This window comes from Bos grunniens, chromosome X (assembly GCF_055505025.1).
Source record: "Bos grunniens cultivar Pamir isolate PY7600 chromosome X, Bosgru_T2T1.0, whole genome shotgun sequence".
NCBI lineage: Eukaryota > Metazoa > Chordata > Mammalia > Artiodactyla > Bovidae > Bos > Bos grunniens.
Window position 1 is genome coordinate 50960509 of NC_141194.1, and position 23265 is coordinate 50983773.

At 39.5% G+C, this 23265-nt stretch overlaps 1 protein-coding gene across 17 annotated transcripts in view; it reads left to right on the top strand.

Moving 5' to 3' along the window:
- Positions 1–22159, top strand: part of PHF8 (PHD finger protein 8) — a 97549-nt gene extending 75390 nt beyond the window's left edge. For 10 of the 17 annotated variants that reach the window (XM_086388570.1, XM_086388576.1, XM_086388577.1 and 7 more), the window contains 4 exons: positions 2700–2795; positions 13985–14094; positions 18314–18650; positions 19561–22159. In XM_086388570.1, coding sequence (XP_086244696.1) covers positions 2700–2795; positions 13985–14094; positions 18314–18650; positions 19561–19649 — 632 coding nt within the window. In that variant the 3' untranslated portion in view covers positions 19650–22159. Of the gene's footprint in view, positions 1–2699; positions 2796–13984; positions 14095–14843; positions 14986–18313; positions 18651–19560 lie in introns of those variants that run through there. The other 7 variants (XM_086388582.1, XM_086388586.1, XM_086388585.1 and 4 more) reach the window with 1 other exon arrangement.
- The last annotated feature ends 1106 nt before the right edge of the window (positions 22160–23265 follow it).

Sequence of the window (23265 nt, forward strand, 5' to 3'; positions counted from 1 at the left end):
GTTGAGTTTCTTAGATGTATATTTTCATGTATTTCATAAAACTTGGAAAGTTTTTGGTCATTGTATCTTCATGTAATTATTCTGCCTTTTTCATGCTTTCCTCTCCTTCTGACACTCCCATATGAATATGTTGGTTAAGCTTGATAGTGTCCCAACAGTCCCTTTACCTCTGTTCATTTTTCTTTTTTCTTTCTTTCTGCTCATCAGATTAGATAATTTTTTCTTCATATTTGCTGAGTCTTTGCCTACTCAAAATCTGCTTTTGAATCCCTCTCGTGAATTGTTTATTCAAGCCATTGTACTTTTCAACTCCAAAACTTCTATTTGGTTTCTTTTTATATTTTCTATTTCCTGATTGATAGTCTCTTGTTAAATTGAGACATGGTTATTTTTTTAATCATATTTAAGACAATTGATTTAGTCTTTGTATAGTAAGTCTAATGTCCAGGCTTCCTCATGGATAAATTTTATCAATTTTTTTTCTATAAATGGGACATACTTTTCTGTTTCTCTGCATGCCTTATAAATTTTTTTGTTGAAACCTGGACCTTTTGAATAATATAATGTGATAACTGGAAATCATACTTTCCTTTCTCCCTAGAGATTAACTGTTATTGCTTATTGTGAGCTACAATTATCTATTTACTTAATGAATTTACAAATGATTTTTTGCAAATACTGTGTTCTTGTTGTGTGTGGTCACTGAAGTATCCATTTCATTGCCTCAGCAGTCAGCTGAGGTTTCCTGAAAGAATTTTTATAAGTTCCTTAATTTAGCAGGTTTTTTCTTTGTTAAACATTCCTTTTGTTGTTGTAAGTTTTTGATTGGATTACAGAATCACCCAAAAGTTTATTATATAAGTTTTTGACACCCTAATGGTTGCTTCAATAAAAAACAGATCCTTGGAGCTCCCAATTCCATCATTTTTGGAGGGGGCATCACTCCTCCCACCCTCATATTTTTAATATGCATATTTTAACTTGTATTTTTTAAATGTCTGAAATGAATTATTATCTACATCTTATTTCATCTTGACTAAGACATGAACCTTAGAGTAGATTTCCTTTTGTATATTACTTTATACCTTATGATCTCTCAGTCCTCAGAACTTTGCAAGGCAGGTAGCATCTATTATTTCAATTTTATGGTTGAGGGTAGTGAGACTTACAGAAGTTCTTGGCTACAGAGCTAGTGTGTCAGTCCAAATTTCAAAGTAATTGTCTAATCCTGAAACTCGAGGTCTTTCTACCATACCACACTTCTACTTTCCTTTAGGTGGAAAAAACCTTTCAAACTCAATGAAATAATCGACAAACCCAACATTGACAGCCATTAGGCTAGTAGGGATGGAACCTTTGTCAAACAACTCTGTTACCAGTAGTCTTTTCTTTCTAGGGACAATTAATAAAATTTTTTAAAAATTTAATGAGTCAGGAGGCAGAGGTTTTACTTCTTTGCTCAAGGAAGAAGGCCTGAAAAACAGACTCATTTTCCTACAGAGAGGCCCATCTGGAAAGAACTGTGAGAGTGGATTCCTCTCTCTGATGAAGTAGAATTCTAGAGAAGTTTGAAGCTGATCCTTAGTAGGAATGGGAAAATTAGGAGGAAATTTTCACTAAGAAGAAATTTTCACTCTCATTTTGCTTTTCTTTTAGGTTTAGCAGCAGTAGAGTAACCTCATCAGTAGGACCTTTCTAGACTTTCTTCCTATTAAATCATATAGATGTTGTATATATATGATAAAACTAGGTTTTTGTATGTATTTGTATAGGATAAAATATATGTGTGTGTTTTGTCATTCACATCATTCAATTCCAGTTATCTTGTTCCCGGTTCAGCCTAAGTGGTCTTTTTGTTTCCTTTGCATGAATGTGTGAGGCACTTCTTTTTCCATTAATTTAACAAACACTTACTGAGCAGCTACTCTACACTGTGTTTGGCTCCCTTAGTTTAAAATCAGATAATACATATCCTTGCCCTCACAGTAAATTAGAGGTGGCAGATTTACTAATTATCTCTTAAATACTATGTAACAACTCCAATAGAGGTATACACAGGATACTATGGAGAGTTGAGGAGGCATCTGAAAGAGATTAAGAGGAGAGGGAAAGCTTATTTAGGAAGTGAATCTAAAGCTGAATTTTATAGGGTCATTAACTCATGAAGTTGGAGAAGGCAGTGGCACCCCACTCCAGTACTCTTGCCTGGAAAATCCCATGGACGGAGGAGCCTGGTAGGCTGCAGTCCATGGGGTCGCTGAGAGTCAGACACTACTGAGTGACTTCACTTTCACTTTCATGCATTGGAGAAGGAAATGGCAACCCGCTCCAGTATTCTTGCCTGGGGACTCCCAGGGACGGGGGAGCCTGGTGGGCTGCCGTCTCTGGGGTTGCACAGAGTTGGACACGACTGAAGCGACTTAGCAGCAGCAGCAGCAACTCATGAAGTTATTCATTAAATGGTTGTTGGACAAGTGAAATCAGAGTTAGATGATGCTGGGAGAAAAACATTTGCAGTAAGGGTGCACAAAGTAGAAACACATGAAAAGTATGTGACATATTCAGGAGTTCCTACAGTTGAGTATGGATTAAGTAAAGGGTCCACTTGTAGGGGAGTGGGAGGAGCCCAGGTAGGTATCATTCTGTTGTCACTATTCTGGATGAGATCTCAGTTTATCCTGCTTTTCCTTCTCACGCAGTTTACCCTTCCCTGGAGTCTGATGATGATGACCCTGCTTTGAAATCTCGACACAAGAAAAAGAAGAATTCAGATGATGCTCCATGGAGTCCTAAAGGTGATCCAGTATTCTGTCCTTAAACTCTGTGGGGGCAGTTGGGAGGGAGGGAGACTGGCTAGGTGGGACATTTAATATAGGAAGACACTTATTTGATGAGTATCTGCTGTATGCCAGGTACTGTGTTAGGTACTGAAACAAAAATGATCAGTAAGACACAGAGTTCATGTACTCACATCAGCAAAGCCAGAGGTAATGGAGCATGTTGCTTTTGATATTATATGGCTTGAGATGAAAGGAGGAAGACCTTGAACAGACTTCAGCAAGCAGTCAAAGGCTCCTGAGAACATTCAGCTACCATCATCCAAGCCTTTTCGTAATAATATTGTTGTCAAAGGAGGAAAATTCTGCTGACTGTTGAGTTCTACAAGGCCCAAGACTCCTTAGATTGTCACCTATACTGGCTGAGAGTCCACCTCTGAGGAAGAAAGGAAAAATGATTGTTGAGTTGAATATGGAATTTAGAGGGTAATAAAACAATTGTATTCATCTCACTGGTTGGGTGGTTTTTACAGTGGATGGTATGTCAGTTAGCCAAACCACTCAAAACTTAGTGTCTTACAACAATAGTTGATTGTTTCTCATGATTCTGTACATTGATTGAACTATTATTCTAGTTCTGGACCAGATTGCCTGGGGCTGGATGGTCTAAAAAGATCTCCCTCAGGTGTCTGGGACCTAATTTGGGGTGGCTGGGGCCTTTCTCCAGGGGGTATTTCATCCACCAGGAGGAGGTCAGCTTAAGCTTTTTCACATGGTAGGAGAAGGGTATCCAGGAGCAAGAGAGGATAAGCCCAATGTGCGAGCACTCTGCAAGCCTCTGCTGTGTTGTTTTCTATTGTCCTATTAGTCAAAGCAAGTAACATGGCCAAGCTTTGATTCCAAAAGTGGAGAAGTAGATTCTGTTTCTTGGGAGTGGAAGCTGCAGTGTCTTCCTTGGCATACAAGGACATGTGAACAAATTGAGAGCCATTATTGCAACAGCCTGCCATAGAGGGTACTAACATTCCAGTATCCCTGTGGTTTTCTAGGAAATAAAGGGCCTTGTGTCCCCACCCAGCCTTATTTGACCTTTCTGGTAGTTGCTTAGGATTGGGGGAGTGGGCAGGCAGGACAGTCCTGGGAAGTGTTCTCTTAGTGAGTCAGTCAGCAAATGTTTCTTTTTTTCTTCCTTGAGGCCTCTTTTATGATTTTATTTTCTCCTATACTTTCTGGCTTTTAGCATAATAGAACATTTGGAAAATACAGTAAATCGAGGAAAGGGTAAAGAAGAAATCACCCATGATTCTGCTACCCAGAAGCAGCTATATTTCCTTCTAGTCTTTTTTTATGCATTTTTCTTTTTATGGTTGAAAGCACAATCATATATCCTGTTTTAAAATTTCTTTTGCCTTTTAATCAAAATAATGTCTATATTTAGTAGCAAATAATACAGAGGAGTTTAGGATGAAATGCAGTGGTCTACCTCTGCTTTCCCTACTTCCAATCCCATGCCTGAGAGGCAACATTGTCATTTTCATTTTTCTGGTAGTTGAGTCCAAAACCCAAGATAATAGGGTTTATACTACCATTTCTTGATTTATTATCTTAATCTCTATTTCTCCTTCCATTGGCTTTTGTCAGTCTCTCTTGATTACCTACTGTCTAAGATGTGTATATTAATGCTGCTACTCTTTTTTTCTTTCTCCAACCTTCTATAAGCTGTATATTTTTGTTTATATTGTCACGGTTGTTAACACTGTCTTGTAATTAATACTCCATGTTGACTAGAAGTTGACTGTAAAAATTGAAAACCAGTAAATATATCTGGCCTTTTGGATATTATATCATAAACATATCCCTATGCCATTATTTATAAATAGTATTTTAATGGCTACAAAATATTCTATTCCATGAATATACCTAATTTACCTAACCTCTCTAATATGGGACATTTAGCCAATTGCCAAATTTTTACAATTAGTGATAACATTTGGAGTGAACGTTTTTCTCTGTAAGTGTGTCTCTATTTATATGCTTTAGGATAGATTCCCATGAAACTCTTGAAGGGCCAAGTCAAAAGTGATTCCCATGAAACTCTTGAAGGGCCAAGTCAAAAGTCTCCCTCCCACCCCTGTTCCACAGCCTTCCAATTCCCCACCTGGAGTCAACTGCTGTTATCAGTTTCATGTGTATCCTTTTAGACATAGTTTATACATATACATGTAAATGCGTGTATATATTTTCTTTCACCCCTTAACTCAATTGGAAGCATACTTTATATACTGTTATGTGCCTTTACTTTTCTCATTTAACAATTACATGTTGAACATTGTTTATACTCCCACAAGCAATACATGAGTGTGCCTGTTTCCCTACACTCTTGCCAATATAATTTGTTAATATGAATGTTTTAAAAGCTCTTGATGTGTATTACCAAATTGTTTTCCAGAAAGGTTTTACTGGTTTACACTCCCACCAGCCATGTGTGAGAGTATTTGTTTATGAATCCTCATAGGCATTGAGCATATAGCTAAGAATAGTCTTTGCCTATGAGTAATAGAAACCTCTCAGGCATCCTTAGTGAGTGCTTATCCCCTCCAGTGGAAGGGTCTGAGTTGCAGTTAGGAAGAAGAGGAAGAGCAAAAGGAGAAAGGAATAGGCCTGGTGGGCATTCCTCCCCAAGGAGTTTTAAGTTCTACTTAAAAAAAAAATCTCCTTGGCTGAAATTGTGTCATGGCCAATGTTATCTGCTAAAAAGGCCAGGAAGTATAGTTTTTAGTTAGATACCAATTAGCTAAGTTGTTCCACGAAGTTAAATTTTTTATTAGTAAACAAGAAAGAGAGAATGATACTGAGTTGAAAACAAGCAGTCTCTATTATGGTATTTTTTTGACCTTTGGTGATTCACAGGCAAACAATAATATTTCACCAATTTAATTTCAATTTTTTGATTAGACATTTCCTATATGTTCATATTAGCATTAGAATTTCTTCTTTTGTAAATTACATGTCTGACTTTTTCTCATTTATTCATGTAGGTCTTCAAGATTTTCAGAGGCCCTCTTTATATATAAGAAGTAGTCAAATATATATAATTTATTTATGATACTTTTTCCTCATTCTACATAAAAAATATGAATATTTCTATGTCAAAATGTGATCTTATCCATTGTTTCCCTTTTCAGAGAGCAGATAATTAACACGACTGTATTTTTTATATAAATATGCATATATGCATGTATATTTCTCTAAAGAGAAAGCCAATAACTTTTATCACATTTTCAAAGTAGATTGACACAGTCTACTAAAGATTTTCTCTTTAAAATGAGGAATAAGACAAATATACCCATCATCACTGCTGTTATTTAGCACTACTGTAGAAGTTCTAGACAGCGTAATTAGGAATGAAGCAGAAATAAGAACTATAATTATTAGAAATTAAGAGACCAAATTATGATATGAGGCACTGTAAGGGTGGCAATCCTGATCATTATATCTGTAGCAACTTGCAGAGTGCCTGGCACATGGGAAATAATAAGTATTTGACAAGTGAAAGAAATGATATGACTGTATAACTAGAAAAATGTAAGGGAATCAGCTGAAAAACAACTAAGACTAATATGAGAATTTAATAAATTAGGTAATCTCTGCATATAAGCCACATATCTAAGAATCAGGAATTGCCAGTATCAGTAATAACCATAATACACTGAGGGGGGAAAAAAGATCCTATTGACAATAACAACAATTATATAAAATACCCAAGAATAATCTTAAGATATGTGTGAGACTTATGTGAAGAAACTTCAAAACATTACTGAGGAACATATGCTAAGTCGCTTCAGTCATGTCCAACTCTGTGCGACCCCATAGATGGCAGCCCACCAGGCTCCCCCGTCCCTGGGATTCTCCAGGTAAGAACACTGGAGTGGGTTGCCATTTCCTTCTCCAATGCATGAAAGTGAAAAGTGAAAGTGGAGTCGCTCAGTCATGTCCGGCCCTCAGCGACCCCGTGGACTGCAGCCTACCAGGCTCCTCCGTCCATGGGATTTTCCAGGCAAGAGTACTGGAGTGGGGTGCCATTGCCTTCTCTGGAGGAACATATAAGAAGACCTAAATAAATAGAGTTATAGCATGTGTCTGATTATAAAGACTGATTTTTATAAAGGGTCATTTAATTAATATATATACTTAACACTATCCTAAATCAAAATCCTAATGGAATTTTGTGGGGAACTCATTCTAAAATTAATTTAAGAGAGTAAACAGATATGATGAAAGGAAATTAGCCTTTTAAGATTTAAATATACTATATTTCTATAATAAATGGTTACAAGAATAGTGAATATTTTTTCCTTTGTGTTTAAAGAATTCTTGCTATGAAAAATTTCAAATATACACAGAATTAGAGAGGCTGGTATCATGAATACTCATATACTTATTACTGAGATTTAACAACTAATGTTTTACTATATTTGCTTCATCCTTTTTTTTTAAGCATTTTATGGGAAATTTCAGACATCAGGACATTTCTGTTTCCTTGCTTACTTTATGTCTAATTGTTCTATCCATTAGAATATTGGAAGTAGGATATTGAAATCTTTAGCTATTGTTGTTGAATTATCTGTTTCTCCCTTCAATTCAGTCAGTTTTTGCCTCATGTATTTTGGGCTTCTGCTGTTAAGTGCATATGTGTTTATAGTTCTCATACCTTCTTGATCTACTGACCCTTTTATCATTATAAAATGTCCTTTGTTTCTAGTAACAGTCTTTTTCTTAAGCAATTAAGTCTATTTTTTCTGATATTAGTATAGTTTTGAATCTGAATTGTGTTTCTTGGAGACAGCATATAGTAATTATGGTTTTTTATCCATTCTGCCAATCTGTGCCTTTTAACTGGGAAATTTAGTTCATTTGTACTCAGTGTAATAACTGACAATGTAGGGTTCACATTTCTGTGTTTGTTTTCTCTATGTTTTATTTCTGTTTTGTTCCTCAATTCTTCATTTCTGCCTTCTTTTGTGTTTACAAACTACTTTCTAGTGTCCATTTTAATTTTTTTCTTTTCTATATATATTTGAGTTGTTTTTTTAGTGATTATTCTAGGGATTAACATTAATATCTTAATTGATACAGTTTGAATTCAGATTAACATCAACTTAATTTCAATGGTATATGAAATCTTTGCTGCTGTATATTAGTTCCATTCCTTTAACCTTTATGTTATTACTGTCACAAATTAAATATAACATTTTTCTAAATTGTGTGCCCAAGAGCATAGAGTTATAATAATTGTTTTATGCAACAGTCTTTAATTAGGAGGAAAAAATGAGATAAAACAAAAATATGTTTATACTTCCTTGTATATTTACATATATAGTTACCTTTACTAGTGCATTTTATTCATACGGATTTGACTTACTGTATAGTGTCCTTTCATTTTAAGCTGAAGAGCTCTCTTTAGTATTTCTTATAGGGCAGGCCTACTAGCAATGAACTCTGTGGAATTTTTTTGCCATTTTTTAAGAGTGATCATTTATTATTATTATTGGCCACACTGTGTGGCATGCAAAACTTCCTCCATCAGGGATTTAACTTGGACCCCCTACTTTGGAAGTGTCGAGTCTTTAACCACTGGACCACCAGAGAAGTCCTGTATTTGTTTATTTGGGAATATTCTGATTTCTTCTTTTTTGAAGGATAATTCTGCTGGATTTAGATTTCTTGGTTGACAGTGATTTTCTTTGAGCATTTTCATTATGTGATCCTACTGCTTTTTATCTAACTCCGTGGTTTCTGATGATCAGTAAACTGTAAGTCTTTTATGAGTCACTTCTCTTTTGCTGATTTCAAGATCCTCTGTCTTTGGTTATGATATATAAATTCTTTGAGTTTATCTGTCATGAAGTTTGTTGAACTTCTTGGATATGTAGGTTAGTTTTTTTAATCAAATTTGGGAATGTTTCAGCCATTATTTCTTCAAATAGTCTTTTCACTCCTTTTTGTCTCTCCTATATGCGTATGTTGATAAATTTGATCACATCCCACAGATCCCTTTGGCTCTGCTCATTTTCCTCATTCTTTTTTCTTTCTGCTCATTAGACTGGGTAATCTCAAATGACCTCTCTTTAAGATCACTGAATCTTCCTTCTGCCTACTGAAATCTATTGTTGAAACCTTCTAGTGAAACTCTCATTTCAGTTACTTTTCAACTCTAAAATATCCATTTGCTTCCTATTTATGTTTTGTCCCTTTCTTGGTATTCTTTATTTGGTGAAACATCATTCTCATATTCTCCTTTAGTTCTTTAGACATGATTTCCTTTACCTCTTTGAACATGTTTGAAATAGGTGGTATAAAGTCCTTGTCTAGTAGGTTGAACTTTGTTTAGAAAGTCATGGAGGGTTTTTTTTGGTTACTTTTTCCCTGTGTGTTGCTACCCTTTCTTGTTTCTTTGCATATCTTCTAAATATTTTTGAAAACTAAACGTTTAAGTTTAATGTGGCAGCAACTCTGGAAATCAGGTACTCCATACTTCAATCCCTAGGGTTTGTTTTGTTGCTACTTGTTATTTATTTACAGAATTTATTCAGAAAAATCACTAACGTACAAGTTTCTACTCACTTAGCTTAGTGGTCAGCTAATAATTGGATGGTGATTTCCTTAAATGCCTGGAACCAATAAATCTTCCAGGGCTTGACAAAGGGCTCTGTATGCATGTTGGGACATACTTTCAGCACTCAGGCAGCCAACTTACAACTCTGCCTTAGCCTTCACTTCCTGCTTTGCAGAGCCTCAAAGTCAGCCACATGTGAGTACTTAGTATTTCTCAAGTCTTTCCAGATTATGCTCACAGCCCCTGTGCATGCAGAAGTGAAATTTTGGAACCCCTTAACTGCTATTTTTGCTGATGTCATTCCATCATGACATACTAAATATCAATGGTACAGTATTCATCTCTATGAAAATGACTTTTTCTTCTATAATCATAGTACTATTATTTGACACCTGAGTAAAGTAACATTTATTTCCTAATATCATTTAATACCAAATGCTTATTCAAATTTCCCCCAATTATATCAAAAATATCTTATATAATTTGCTTATTTAAGCCAGGATCTGTTCAAGAACTATACATTTCATTTATTTTTTATAACCACTTAATCTTATTCATTATTTGAAATTTTATGAGAATTTTCAAACGTGTAAATGTAGGAGAGAACATAAACACCCATATTCTCAATACTTTGATCCTACAGTTGTAATATTTTGCTGTATTTGCTTCATTATCTATATCTATCTGTCTATAGTTTTTGCTGAGCCACTTTAATGTGCAGCCACCGTAACATAGTATCTTACCCCTTAGTACTTCAGTATCTCCTAAGAATAAGAATGCCCTCCTGCATAACCACACTACCTTTGTTTTACTTAATAGTTAATAATTCCCTAAGATCTTTTAATAACCTAGCCCATGATCAGATTTCCTCAACTATCCCTACGAGATGTCTTTTATAGTTTTCCCCCCAAAATCCAGGTCTGGTCAGGAGGTTAATTTTTTTTTTCAGATTAAAATAACTTGCTCATGTGTTAACAGGTCAGGAATTTGGAAAGGACACAAAGGGGACAGCTTGTGTCTATTCTGTGATGTCTGGGACCTCAGCTGGAATAATTTGAAGACTGGATGATCAAGAGTTTGGATCATCTGAAGTTTCATTAACTCATGTTTGGTGCCTGGGCTGGGAAGACTCAAAGGCCAGAAGTACCAAGCAGAGTGCCATTATGTGACCTCTGCATGTGACGGTTAATAGCTTCCTCACTGCCTGATGGCCTCAAGGCAATCAGACTTCTTATGTGGCTGCTTAGGGCTCTTAAGTGTGAGTGTTCCAAGAAGCAACATAGAAACTAAAGTTGCTTTTTCTGACATAGTCTCAGAAGTCATGCAGTGTCACTTCTGTCACATTCTATAGGCTACAAATGAGTCTGCTCAGGTTCAGTGTGAGGAAACATAGACACCACCCCCACCTATTAATAGGAAAAATGTCAAAGAATTGGGGGTCTTGTTTTAAAACCACCACACATATAAAGCTATGTTGTTGTTTAGTTGCTAAGCTGTGTCCTGCTCTTTTGTAACACCATGGACCCCTCTAGGCTCCTCTGTCATTGGAATTTCCCAGGCAAGAATATTGGAGTGGGTTGCCATTTCCTTCTCCAGGGAATCTTCCTGACCCGAGAATCGAACCTGCATCTCCTATATTGCAGATGGGTTCTTTACCACTAAGCCACCAGGGAATCTCTACAAAACTATAGAGAACACTATAAAATACACCCAAGAATCCATGACTGAAAAGTATGCAGTAGCATTTTTGCTAGGTTGGCTCCAGATTATTTTTAAAACAAATAAAACATCACCTTTAAAAAAAGGACTTCACCCTCCTGAATTGCCTGTTCTAGAATTGGCATACTGCTTATACAGAAAGTCTCCTTTATAGTAATAACAATAGGTAACCAACCAAGGAATCTTTAAATATAGATCCAATAGTACCACCACTTCTTTTTTTCCTATGACATTTTTTTCATTAATTAAAAAAAGTGAAATCTGATATATCCACCACTGAGAATCAAGTTATAAAAATTTTGCTATATTTGACTCATCTATAACTTTCTTTTTTTAAAACTGTCTAAAGCAAATCCCAGATAGTGTCACTCCCTCCCTGTCCACTCCACCACATACTTCAGTATGCATCTCTAAAGTATACATTTGCTCACATAACCACTGTCCTGTAATCATACATAACAATATAATAATTTTATAATTTGCCTCAATGTTACTAATACTAACTCTGTAATCAAATTTCCTTAACTGTCTAACAAAAAAGCACTTTCATAGTGGATTTGTTTAAATCAGAGTCTAAACAGGGTCCATATGGCATTGGGCTGTCTTGTTTTTTGAATCTCTCTGAATCCAGAGAAAGCCCTTCCTTTCTTGTTTGATGCTGTTGAATTGTTACAAAAACTAGTGTAATTGTCCTGTAGCACATTCCACCTTCTAGATTTGTTTGCTTCCTTGTGACATTGTATCTTTAAAGAAACCAAGCCAGTTATCTTGTAGGATGATTGTTTGCCCTCAGTGTCATTTAATTTTTAAAAAGTCTCTGTGTTTCTTGAAAACTGGAAGTAATATGAACTGCTTACTTGACATCAGGTCTGTGGCAAAACTACCTCCCGGGTGATGCTGTAAATTTCCTATTACATTACACTTAGGAGGTGCATGAAGTTTGCCATCTTGCTGTTAGTGACAGTAAGAGGTGAACTCCTGATCTCACCATTGTAAAATTCTTTTTTTTTTTTTCTTTTGAGACTAGCAAGTAATCCGTAAGATAATACTTTGGTACCATCTGAATATCCAGTTCCCTAAAATCAGTTCATTCATTAGGGCTTGCAAACCTGTGGTTTTTTCTTTTTTAAAAAATATATTTTTAATTGGGGGAAATTGCTTTACAGTGTGTGTTGGTTTCTACCATACAATAACACAAATCAGCCATAATTATACATATATCCCCTCCCTCATGAGCCTCCCTCCCCTCCCTCCATCCCACCCCTTTAGGTCATCATCACAGAGCACCAGGCTGGGCTCCCTGTGTTATGTAGCAACTTCTCAGTAGCTATCTGTTTTACACATGGTAGTATATATATGTCAACACCACTTTCTCCATTCACCCCCCTCTCTCCTTCCCCCACTGTATCCACAAGTCCATTCTCTATATCTGAGTCTCTATTCTTCCTCTGCAAATAGTTTCCTCAGTATCATTTTTCTAGATTCCATATATATGTGTTAATATGTGATATTTGTTTTCCTCTTTCTGACTTACTTCAATCTGTATAATAGGCTCTAGGTTCATCTACCTCGCAGGAACTGACTAAAATTCATTCTTTTCTATGGCTAAGTAATATTCCATTATATACATATGTGCCACAGTTTCTTTATCCATTCATTTGTTGATGGACATCTAGGTTGGTTTCATGTCCTAGCTATTGTAAATAGTGCTGCTATGAACATTGAGGTCATGTGTCTTTTTCAGTTATGGTTTTCTCAGGGTATATGCCCAGTAGTGGTATTGCTGGGTCATATGGTAGTTCTTTCTATTCCTAGTTTTTTTAAAGTATCTCCATACTGTTCTCCATAGTGGCTGTATCAATTTACATTCCTATCTACAGTGCAAGAGGGTTCCTTTTTCTCCACATCCTCTCCAGCATCTATTGTTTGTAGATTTTTTGATGATAGCCATTTTGACTGGTGTGAAATGATACTTTATTGTAGTTTTGCTTTGCCTTTCTCTAATAATTAGTGATGTTGAACATCTTTCCATGTGTTTATTGGCCATCTGTATGTGTTTGGAGAAATGTCAAACCTGTGATTTTCCAATTTTGTTATTCCTTCTACATTTATTAGCTGCCATCTGTAAAGAGCTTTTGCTCATCATCTGGGGCTGTTTGGGTATCCTGAAATACAATTCCTATATAAAATGTGGGATGAATAACTATTTTTTCATTCAAGATTGTTGACATTATAAAAAAGGTTTTACAAGAAGATGATCTTCTTCAGGAATTCATAGCCTGGTTATTAGACAAAATAGCACACATTAACATTAGGGAATGAGACAGGATGGTATGTGCTGTGTATTAAGTGAGTTGTACTTAAGTTCAAAGGAGGGAGGGGTCAGTGTGAGCCAAAGAAGCCCTAGGTGTTTTACATAGAAGATTGATTTTGGCTTGCCTTTGAATAATGGGCAGGTTTTAAAGAGGTGGACAAAAGGGAAGTGGGTACTCCAGGCAGTGTGGATGGTGAGGATGAGGGCACAGGGGGATAGGATGAGCTGTATGTGTTCTGGAGGTATATATAATAAGGAAACCATTCTGTCTGTAGAAGCTGAGGATATAGGAGAGGAAATAAGATTGGGGAGGTAGGTAGGGAGCAGAACATGGACAACTTTACATGCCAATTCAGGGAAATTAACTTTTATCTTTTAATCAATGTGTGGTTTGTGTACCTTGGGCATTTATGAATTAGCTTTTTACCCATTGGGAAGCAAAATCTGGCTTTGTAAAAAGCTAAATGGAGGAAAACTAAGGAGACACCTTTTGGGGGATCAGGGTTCAGGAATATGATTGGCATTCAGATAAATGTCTTCATCCTGTTCTCTCTGCAGCCCGTGTGACCCCAACTTTACCGAAGCAGGACCGTCCTGTGCGTGAGGGGACCCGGGTAGCTTCCATTGAGACAGGCTTGGCTGCAGCAGCTGCAAAGTTGGCCCAGCAGGTAGGTGCTGACACTTAGGCAATGGCTCTGCCACTGATCACAGTTTGACTTGGAGTCTCAAAACTCAGACCTTCAGGCTGATAGGATCCCACTGTTCTCATTGGGAAGTGGGTAACTTGTGATCTTTATCCATGTCAGTATTCCAGCTCTCTCCTATATCCTACATATCCCAAATGGCAAAGCTACTTCCATAGGTCACACAGTTGACATGATTTAGAGTGAAAGAAAATAAGGGGCCAGAGAAAAGCCCTTGCATATATCACTTGGGTGTGTAAAAACCTCTCATATGGGAAGGACCAGGTGTCCTTGGGTGAGAGCATTTGGCTTCAGATGAAGCTCTGAGGAGGTGACTCAGTTGAGTACACTCAATTTCTCAGTCTCCCATTAGTATTGGAATTTGTTTTTGTTTTTTCGGAAAGAGGCTTTTCTCATCCTCTATACCAGATCCTATTACCTTGATCTTCACCCTCTGCTTCCCAAGAAAGCTTCACCCACCAAGTTTTGCCCTAGAATCAAGTTGACTTCCTAGCATGTTATAGTTTTCAAAGTTCTTAAATGTGCTCCACCTGGAAGCAGTTGGAGGTGAGTCTTAATGGTTCTCTCCTTATCAACATCCCCTTATATCCCACATCGTATAGCTTAGAGCATTTATTCACCATCAGCTTTATGTTAAGTGCTTCCATGTACAATGTTTCATGTAATCTGTCCAATAGCCCTGTACAGTAGGTGACATTTTCATCATTTTGCAGGTGAAGAAAATGAGGCTCTCTTTAAGTGACTAGTCCAGGATAATACAGCCAGTAAATGGAGGAGACAAGATTCAAACTCATATCCTCTTACTTCAAATTTCATGTTACGTGCTATTTAAATAAAATTAAATAATTAAATGTCTATATGATTCAGTAATTACATCCTATTTAAATTAAATTTTAATAGAATGATGTTTTTTAATATGATGTTCTTTGAAGTTCTAGAGTTACTTGGAAATGTCTTGGAGACTTTTGATGGGAGCCAGCAGAAACCAACCAGGCCAAGTGGCCATTCTTTGTCCAGAACTTCTCTCTGTTATGTGTACCATGTAAGATGTAATTTGAAAAAAAAAAAAAGAGAGAGAGATTTGATTGCTTTAAATAAACAAATTAATTAAAGTTGTAAAAACTACTCTTAGTCCCTTCTGAGGAGCTCACTTCTGGTTGAGTTCATCAGGGATGACCTCAAAGAAGAGGTTTTGAATTTGGGAAGGGTTTTGCAAGCTAAACTTTTGGAGGAGATAGGGAGGCATTCCAGTATAAGGGAATTCCTTGGTACAGCACACAAGGCCCTCTTGATTTGCTCTCTGATTACCTCTCCTCCCTGACCTTATATCAGCCCTTCATGTATGCCATTTATACCAGTCATACTGTTGCATTACAGTATTTATATTCATTCTGTGTATCAGATTGTCTCAGGCCTCTGTGCCTTTGCACAAACTGTTCCCTCTGCACATTGGGAATCATGCCCTTTTAGATGCCTTTACCTAACACCCCTTCACACCATCCACCACCAGTTTATTTCAGTGGCCTTCTGTGCTTCCATAGCATTCTCTCATGATACTTACAATGTGTACTTTTCTGTGTTTCTTATTAAACTGTAAGGGCCTCAAGGGTGGAGACATGTCTAATTTAACTTGGTATCCCTACTATGTTAAGCATGTGTTTAGTCATTGTTGACTAACAGAATGAATGAATGGATGAACAGATCTTTCTGGATTATAGACTTCTTGTTGGGGAAGGGAGTAAGATAGAGTTTAAAAAATGTGTTCCAGAGCCAGCTGCTTGAGTTCAAATCTTCACCCTTTCACTTAAGCAAGTAACTTAATTTCTCTGTGCCTCGGTTTCCTCATAGACTCTATTTGAGGATTAGATGAGGTAATATGTGTAAAAGCTCTGAGAACAGCACTTGCCACAGAGTAAGTACTATAGGCACATTAACTTTTCATCATTATCATTACGGGTTAGCTAGGTATAAGTGACCAGACTGTGGAAGACCATGAATGTCAGGCCAGGGAGTTTGTACTTGGGTAATGGCCTTTTGAACAAAGAAATTGATAAGGTAAAAGTGGCCCTGTCATAAGATAGATTAGTCTTCTGTGGGGGAATCTGGATGAATATATGAGAAGGAGATTAGCAACAAAGGTAGAAAAATTTAAGTGACCTAGGTGTGAAGAGATAATTTCTGGATTCAGATGAGAGAAATGGGATCAGAAACAGAGTTCTTGGTATTGATGGAGTAGCAAGCACTTTGGCTGAGAAAAGAGACTCTGAAGACAGGTGGTTCCCAATTTGGGATTATGTGACACAACTCTTTATTCATCCCTCCCATTATTGTTCCTGTATGTGTGTATGTTAGTTGCTCAGTCATGTCTGACTCTTTGCGACCCCATGGGCTATAGCCCACCAGGCTCCTCTGTCCATGGAGTTCTCTAGGCAAGAGAACTGGAAAATGACTTAATCTTTCTGTGCCAGTTTCTGCTCATAAAATTGAAATTATAATTCTTCTTTCTCATGTTTCATATGAGTATTAAATGAGTTAAATTATAGAACAGTGCTTGGCATGTATTACTAATGTTATTATTCTTGTGCCCTAGAAATTCCTATGGTAGCCACAGCCTGTCAGATCTTCCAAAGGCAGGAATAGGCCTGTGTTGCCAAAAGAAGGCAAAGAAATGTAATCACTGAGTTGGTCTGTGTGGCTGTGTAGCATTTCAGGAGGTGAAGTTGTTCACAAGCTCCCAGTACCACTTTTCCAGGTTCTCAGGGGTCCGGGTACTCATTATAAAGGTACTCACTACACACTGGATAGTATATCTATAGTGGGATGGATGGGTGATACCCAATATATTGCAAGAAGTGACACAACTCCTTATTCATCCCTTCCATCCAAAATTGAGATTTTAAGATCTAGTAACCTGGAAGGCTGCAGTCCATGGGATTGCTAAGAGTCAGACATGTCTGAGCAACTTCATTTTCATGCATTGGAGAAGGAAATGGCAGCCCACTCCAGTGTTCTTGCCTGGAGAATCCCAGGCACGGGGGAGCCTGGTGGGCTACCGTCTATGGGGTCACACAGAGTCGGACACGACTGAAGTGACTTAGCAGCAGCAGCAGCAACCTGAAGGACTGTCCTTTATTTAAAAAAAAAAAGACCATCTAGGTTGCTTCCATGTCCTGGCTATTATAAACAGTGCTGCAATGAACATCGATGCAGGATACAGGATGCTTGGGGCTGGTGCACTGGGATGACCCAGAGGGATGGTATGGGGAGGGAGGTGGGAGCGGGGTTCAGGATGGGGAACACGTGTACACCCATGGTGGATTCATGTTGATGTATGGCAAAACCAATACAATATTGTGAAGTAATTAGCCTCTAATTAAATTAAATAAATTTAAAAAAAGACCAGAAAGAAGATGTAAGAGATGAAGATAAAATAATAGTTTACCACTTACTGAGTACCTATTATTTGCTATGTGTTTTTATATTTTTTGATGTTTCCAACAACCCTAAAAAACAGCTATTGTTTTGCTCATTTTACAGAGGCAATTGAATTTCAGAAAGGTTAGTAGCTTGACCAAGGTCATCCAAATTAGGGAGTACAAGCATAGATTTAAACCCAAATTTATCTCATTCCAAAGCTGCTGCTCTTTCACTTGCAGATGTCCCATTTTGAGAAGTGTGCAGGGTGGGTGTTCTAATATACCTAGTTGAAACCTGAACCCAACAACTCTTTAGCTGTGAGGCTTTGGGCTTAAGTTACTTAATATCCTTGTACCTCAGTTTTCTCATGTGTAAACAGGAATTTTCCTTCTCAGGGCTGTTCTAAGGATTATATGAGGTCAAACATTCAAAATGCCTCAGCTGCTAGCATAAATTTAGCTATTATTATTAGGCATGTCCTTGGTCCACCTCATAAATGGCAATGCTAGGACCAAAACCCAAGTTTCTAAACTCATTTACCCTTCTGTTGCCACTGTACTAATTAGTAGCAGTGAAGAATGAAGAATGGATGGTACTAAAGGACCTGCAGTATTGGAAGGCCTGTGTGCTGTATGTACAAACATCCAAGCTAAGCAGGGTAGTTGGGGGGGAACCATACTGACCACTGTCTAGTTTACTTTCTGGGGAATTTTCTTCTCTTTTATTCATTCCTAAATTCTCCCCTCTTACTTGGCTTGTGTTTTAGGAGCTACAGAAGGCCCAAAAAAAGAAATATATCAAGAAGAAGCCTTTGTTGAAGGAGGTAGAACAGCCTCGCCCTCAAGAGCCCAATCTCAGCATGGCAGTACCAGCCCCAACTCTGGCTGCTACACCCCAGCTTCTCACCTCCTCATCACCCCTGCCTCCTCCTGAGCCTAAACAAGAAGCGCTCTCAGGAAGTCTTGCTGACCATGAGTATACTGCTCGTCCCAATGCCTTTGGCATGGCCCAAGCAAATCGCAGTACCACACCCATGGCCCCAGGTGTCTTCCTGACCCAGCGGCGCCCTTCAGTTGGCTCCCAGAGCAATCAAGCAGGACAAGGTATAACTGCCACATGGTTATAGAACTGAGAGAGATCTTAGGATCACCGGCTTCAAACCCTAAGCACTCTGGTAAATTAAAACACCCAGGAGGGACACTGATGGGCAACCTAAGATGCTTGGATTTGACCTCATAGTTCATGAAGAGACATTGGTGTTAAGCAGAGATTAACTCAGATATGAGTTTGGAAAGATCTTTCTAGTGTGCCAAAGTGGAGGGTGAGTTGAAGGTGGGAAGTCTAGGAAGGAGATGCATACACAAGTCCAAGCTGTAGTGAAGTGAAGCTAAGGGCTCTGGCAGAGGGAATGAAGGAGGGGATAAGTTGATCAAATATGGAAGAGTTCACATGGGACATAGGAGGTGGTTTGATGTGGGGGAAAAGGATGGGGAGGGTTCAAGCTCTCCTTTTCCTCACTTTGGCTCTGAGAGTACACAGCTCAAGGGTGATGAGATTGGTGTAGCATTGGGGTGATGAGGATAGGGGTTTCTAATGAAGCAAGGCCCTGGGAGTGGCAACTTCAGAGACACTAGCTATAATCTCTAACCAGGCACTTGTTCAATCCTGCTGGGCAGGATAAGAGGATGGGGAGGCACAATCACCTCCTTGCAGAATTTAGGAAGGAAAATGATTGGGACTAAAGAAATCAGTGGGGAAAAAGAATCAGACAGAGTAACCAGAAAGTCTGTAGACACTGCAGGAGGTCAAAGAAGGAACAGCCAAAGCATGTGGTGTTGGATGGAAGTAACTAAGGAGGGCTTGTTGGCCCGAGATGGTCCTGGAGCCAGGCATAAGGATGGAGAGGCTCAGTGGGCAGAGGAACAGGGTGGGGATGGCTCAAGGACAGTTGGTTCTGGAGCTGCTGCCATCACCCTTGCCATAGCCTTTGCTTACCTCTCCTTTCCCCCACAGGAAAGCGTCCCAAAAAGGGCCTGGCTACAGCAAAGCAGAGACTCGGCCGTATCCTGAAAATCCACAGAAATGGCAAACTGCTTCTGTGAGCTCCTTTGTGTTCTGCCCCTCACCCCTTCACCCCCATTGCCTTCTCCATTGTCAACTCTCGGGGCACTCCTGGATCCTACCTGCCCCGGACAAGGTGCTGAGGCGCATTGTCCTGCTTTCTTGGAACTGACCAAGGGCATGGACTCTCCCCATGGGCCCCTTCACCTACTCCCACGACTCCCTTCCCCACTTCCAGTAGAGCATCCTGCCTTTCTTTTCCATATCTCTGAGTAGCAGATAAATGGGAGAGGTTTCCAGCTGACTAGAATCCTCTCTCTGCTACTCCAATCCATTTCCCTTTCACCAGCCTTGTCTGCCCTTTTCTCTCATCCCCACTTAAAGCTGGAAGGCAGAGTGAGAAGAAGCATGAGGTGAGCCTGGGCCCCTTGGTGTTTCCCTGGTCATGAAGTGGGAGGCCCAGCGCTCAACACTTTCTGCAGCTCTAGCCCTGTCTCCAGAAGCCTACCCATCTCTGCCCATTCTCCTTCATCCCCTCAGCCCAGTGGATGTGTCTCACTCAAGACTCATTCCTGGGAGAAGGCTCTGGCTTCAGCCCCCTCTTGCCAAATGCTTCATGGAAATAAAGAGGAGGGCCCAGAGTCTTCTTACTGCCCCATTTCCAGGGTGGCCTAGAAAGCCCATGGACTGACTTCATTCATCTTTGGAAAGAAGAAAGATTCCTGTCACTTTTCAAGGTGGGGACAGGACCAACACCCAAGACTTTGGTTGAGACTTTGTTGCCTGTTGGAGGAAGCTACTTTTGGGTGACTATAGACAAAGCCACCTCTCCCAAGGTGAGCTCCAGGGATTTGCCTGGAGTTTGAGGTCCTGCAGAACATTATCCACAAAGCTTTGGCTGGGCACCAGAAGGCAAAAACCATCTCCCAGAAGCTTGAAAGCATCTGCCACTGAAGCAGATAGCCCATGCTCAATGGCCTGATCCCTTCACCTAAACCACGGAGCACAGCCTGGACCTTCTGGAGAGGATGTGGCAGGACAGTTCATCTCGGGTTCTCCATCAGGAGCCTCCCTGCTTCTCTCCCCACCTTGAGGTCTTGGTCTAAAGAAGGCTACAGAACTCACACTTTTACTCCTGGGGCTCTGTACTCCCAGATGTCAGGTAGATGCTCAAACAGAGTGCTGACGGGTCACTCAGAACCCTGAGTGTAGGAGTGGTGATGCCCCTCTGTAAAGGAGCAGATCATCTGGTCCTCCCACCCTCTCTTCCCTTTGTGAATGTTTCTATTGTCCAGACAGAGCCCACTCCCTTCCTGGCCCTCCCCCAGCTCCCTCCACCTCCACCTGTCTTCCCTCCCTGGTGACCTGGACTGAATGGAGAATGTCTCCCTCTCTCCATTTTTGGCACTACCCAAGTGGAGTACTTCCTTGTCCTCTACCCCCCACTTTAATGTCACCTCAGTTTTCCCAGTGCTTCTGGGGAACCTAACAGCTACCATGCAGGCTGCAGGGAATATGTGAGGCTTCCTTAGTCATCTTCATGTCACCATTTTGTCTTTCTTTTCTCCACAGCCCCACATCTACTCTCCTTCATTGGAATCAGGGGTCCCTTAGCCCCATTTGCCTTTTCTGTCTTTTGGGACCCCGGGGCCAAGCAGTCCTCCATCTAGTCACACCAAAGGCAGAAAAGCCTGGCTACCTCCCCCCTAGCACTTGGGGTTACCACTCCCTTCCCCTCTGTTTCTGCCCAGCTTTGCTTTTCTTGGGGATTTCAGAGCAACAGAGGGTAGTGACGGGAGGGAAGGAGGGCAGCCTGTGTTCTTCTGTAGGCAACTGCCTGACTAGGCCCTGACTGCTGTAACCAAGACCAGGACCCCAGCCCTTCTGCCCATTAACAACCTCCTCCCCTTGCTCTTTCAAAGGCAGCTAATTACTAGCATATTCCCCCTGGTTCCAGGCCTCTTTCCCCTGTTTCTTTGTTAAAAGTTTCTGTGGAGCTGAAACCCAACCTCAGTTTGACTGGGTTTCTGTTTAATTTAGCTGGGCTCTCAGAGCCTGCTGTTTGTTGTTTTGTGTTTTAAATGAAAAGCAAGTTTACCCTCAGATTTATGCTTTTCCAAAGAGGCTAGTGTATTTTTTTTTTAATGTTTCAGGTTCTAAGTGAGTTGGGAAGGGATTGGGAGTGGCCATAACCAAGGTTTAGAACATGGTGAGAGAGTTACCTCTGGTCTCTAATCCCCAGCACAAAGCTGGGGGTTGGAAAGGGGGCAGGGAGAGAGGATTTCTATTTACCTTTAATATATTTTTACAGAAAAGCAATTTAAAAACAAACCCACCGCTTCTGTACATGTCTAAATATATTTTTAGAAGTGGGTAGGATTGTGAATTTCTGATGCAGGGCCTTTTTATAAACAGGTTAGAATAGCATCATACAGACATCTCTGTTGTTTTTTTTCCCCTGTTTTTTTCTTATGTTGTGTTACTAATGTAATTTATATTTTTTTTTTGATCCTTCTTTTCCTATAGAGATAAAAGTGATTTATCTTGGCAATTGCTTTGCTCGGCATTCTTTTTTTATTTTTATTTTTTTTTGGTGGTGGTGGTGGGAGTGGTGGTGTGTTGGGGTCCAGGAGTATTGCCTTCTCTTCACATTCCGTCTGTCTCTTCCATCAACTCAGCTCTTTCCTAGTGCCCAGCCTTATACCTGAGGTGGTGATGGGATAGGATCCCTGCCCTCACAGGAGACACAGTTCATACACCAAAAACAGATAATCGAAAGTACAGTGAGCAGAAAAGCGTGCAACAATTCAAAGGGGCCTGACAAGTTTGTTGGGAAGGCTTTCCATAGCTTCTGTTTTTACTGGCTATACCTGTATCTTCTTTCTGTGAATGTGGAGTTGTGGGGGTTTTATTTTTTATTCCCCTTCTCTCTCTCTGACATGCTTCTCCAGACTGCACTTGATTACTGTGTTTAGGGCCACTGCAAAGGATATAATTATTAGAGCTAGCATATCATGCTTATTTCCTTGTGCTAGACATTGCTCTTAGCATTCTATTTATATTCATTTCATCGTCTCCAATAGCTTCATCCTACTGATGAAGGAATAGGCAAAAGAAACTTCTGGCATCACACATCTTACAAAGTGGAGCCAACCTGGTTCCACACTCTGTATTCTTTTCCTATCACTCTGTTCTAGCACCTCTCACTGATAACTGCTACCATTTAAGTGCCTTTTCTGTGCCAAGGGTTGGGCTAGGGATTTTATCTGGGATATGTCATTTAATCCTCATTGACAACCCCAGGAGATAGTTATTAGCCCTATTTTACAGTGAAGGTGACTGAAGCTTGCCACTGGCCTTCCATAGCAGGATCTGCCTGACTTGAAAATCCATGTTCTTTCCTTTTATCATGTGAGAAGATCTTTAGCAGCTCAGTGACCCAGTAGATGTTTATTGAGCATTTGTGTGCACCATGTAGCATTGACAGTGTATCCTGAGGAGAGCCTCAGGGGTGATGTTGGAAGCCTCAGTTCCAAATTTACCACCACCTGGACTCTCTCTGTGACCAAAGGCAGGCTGCTTACTGTCTGAGGGTCACTGTAAAAGAAGTTTGAACCCAATCAAGATTTCTTTATCTTGGAGATTTTGCTTCTGTGT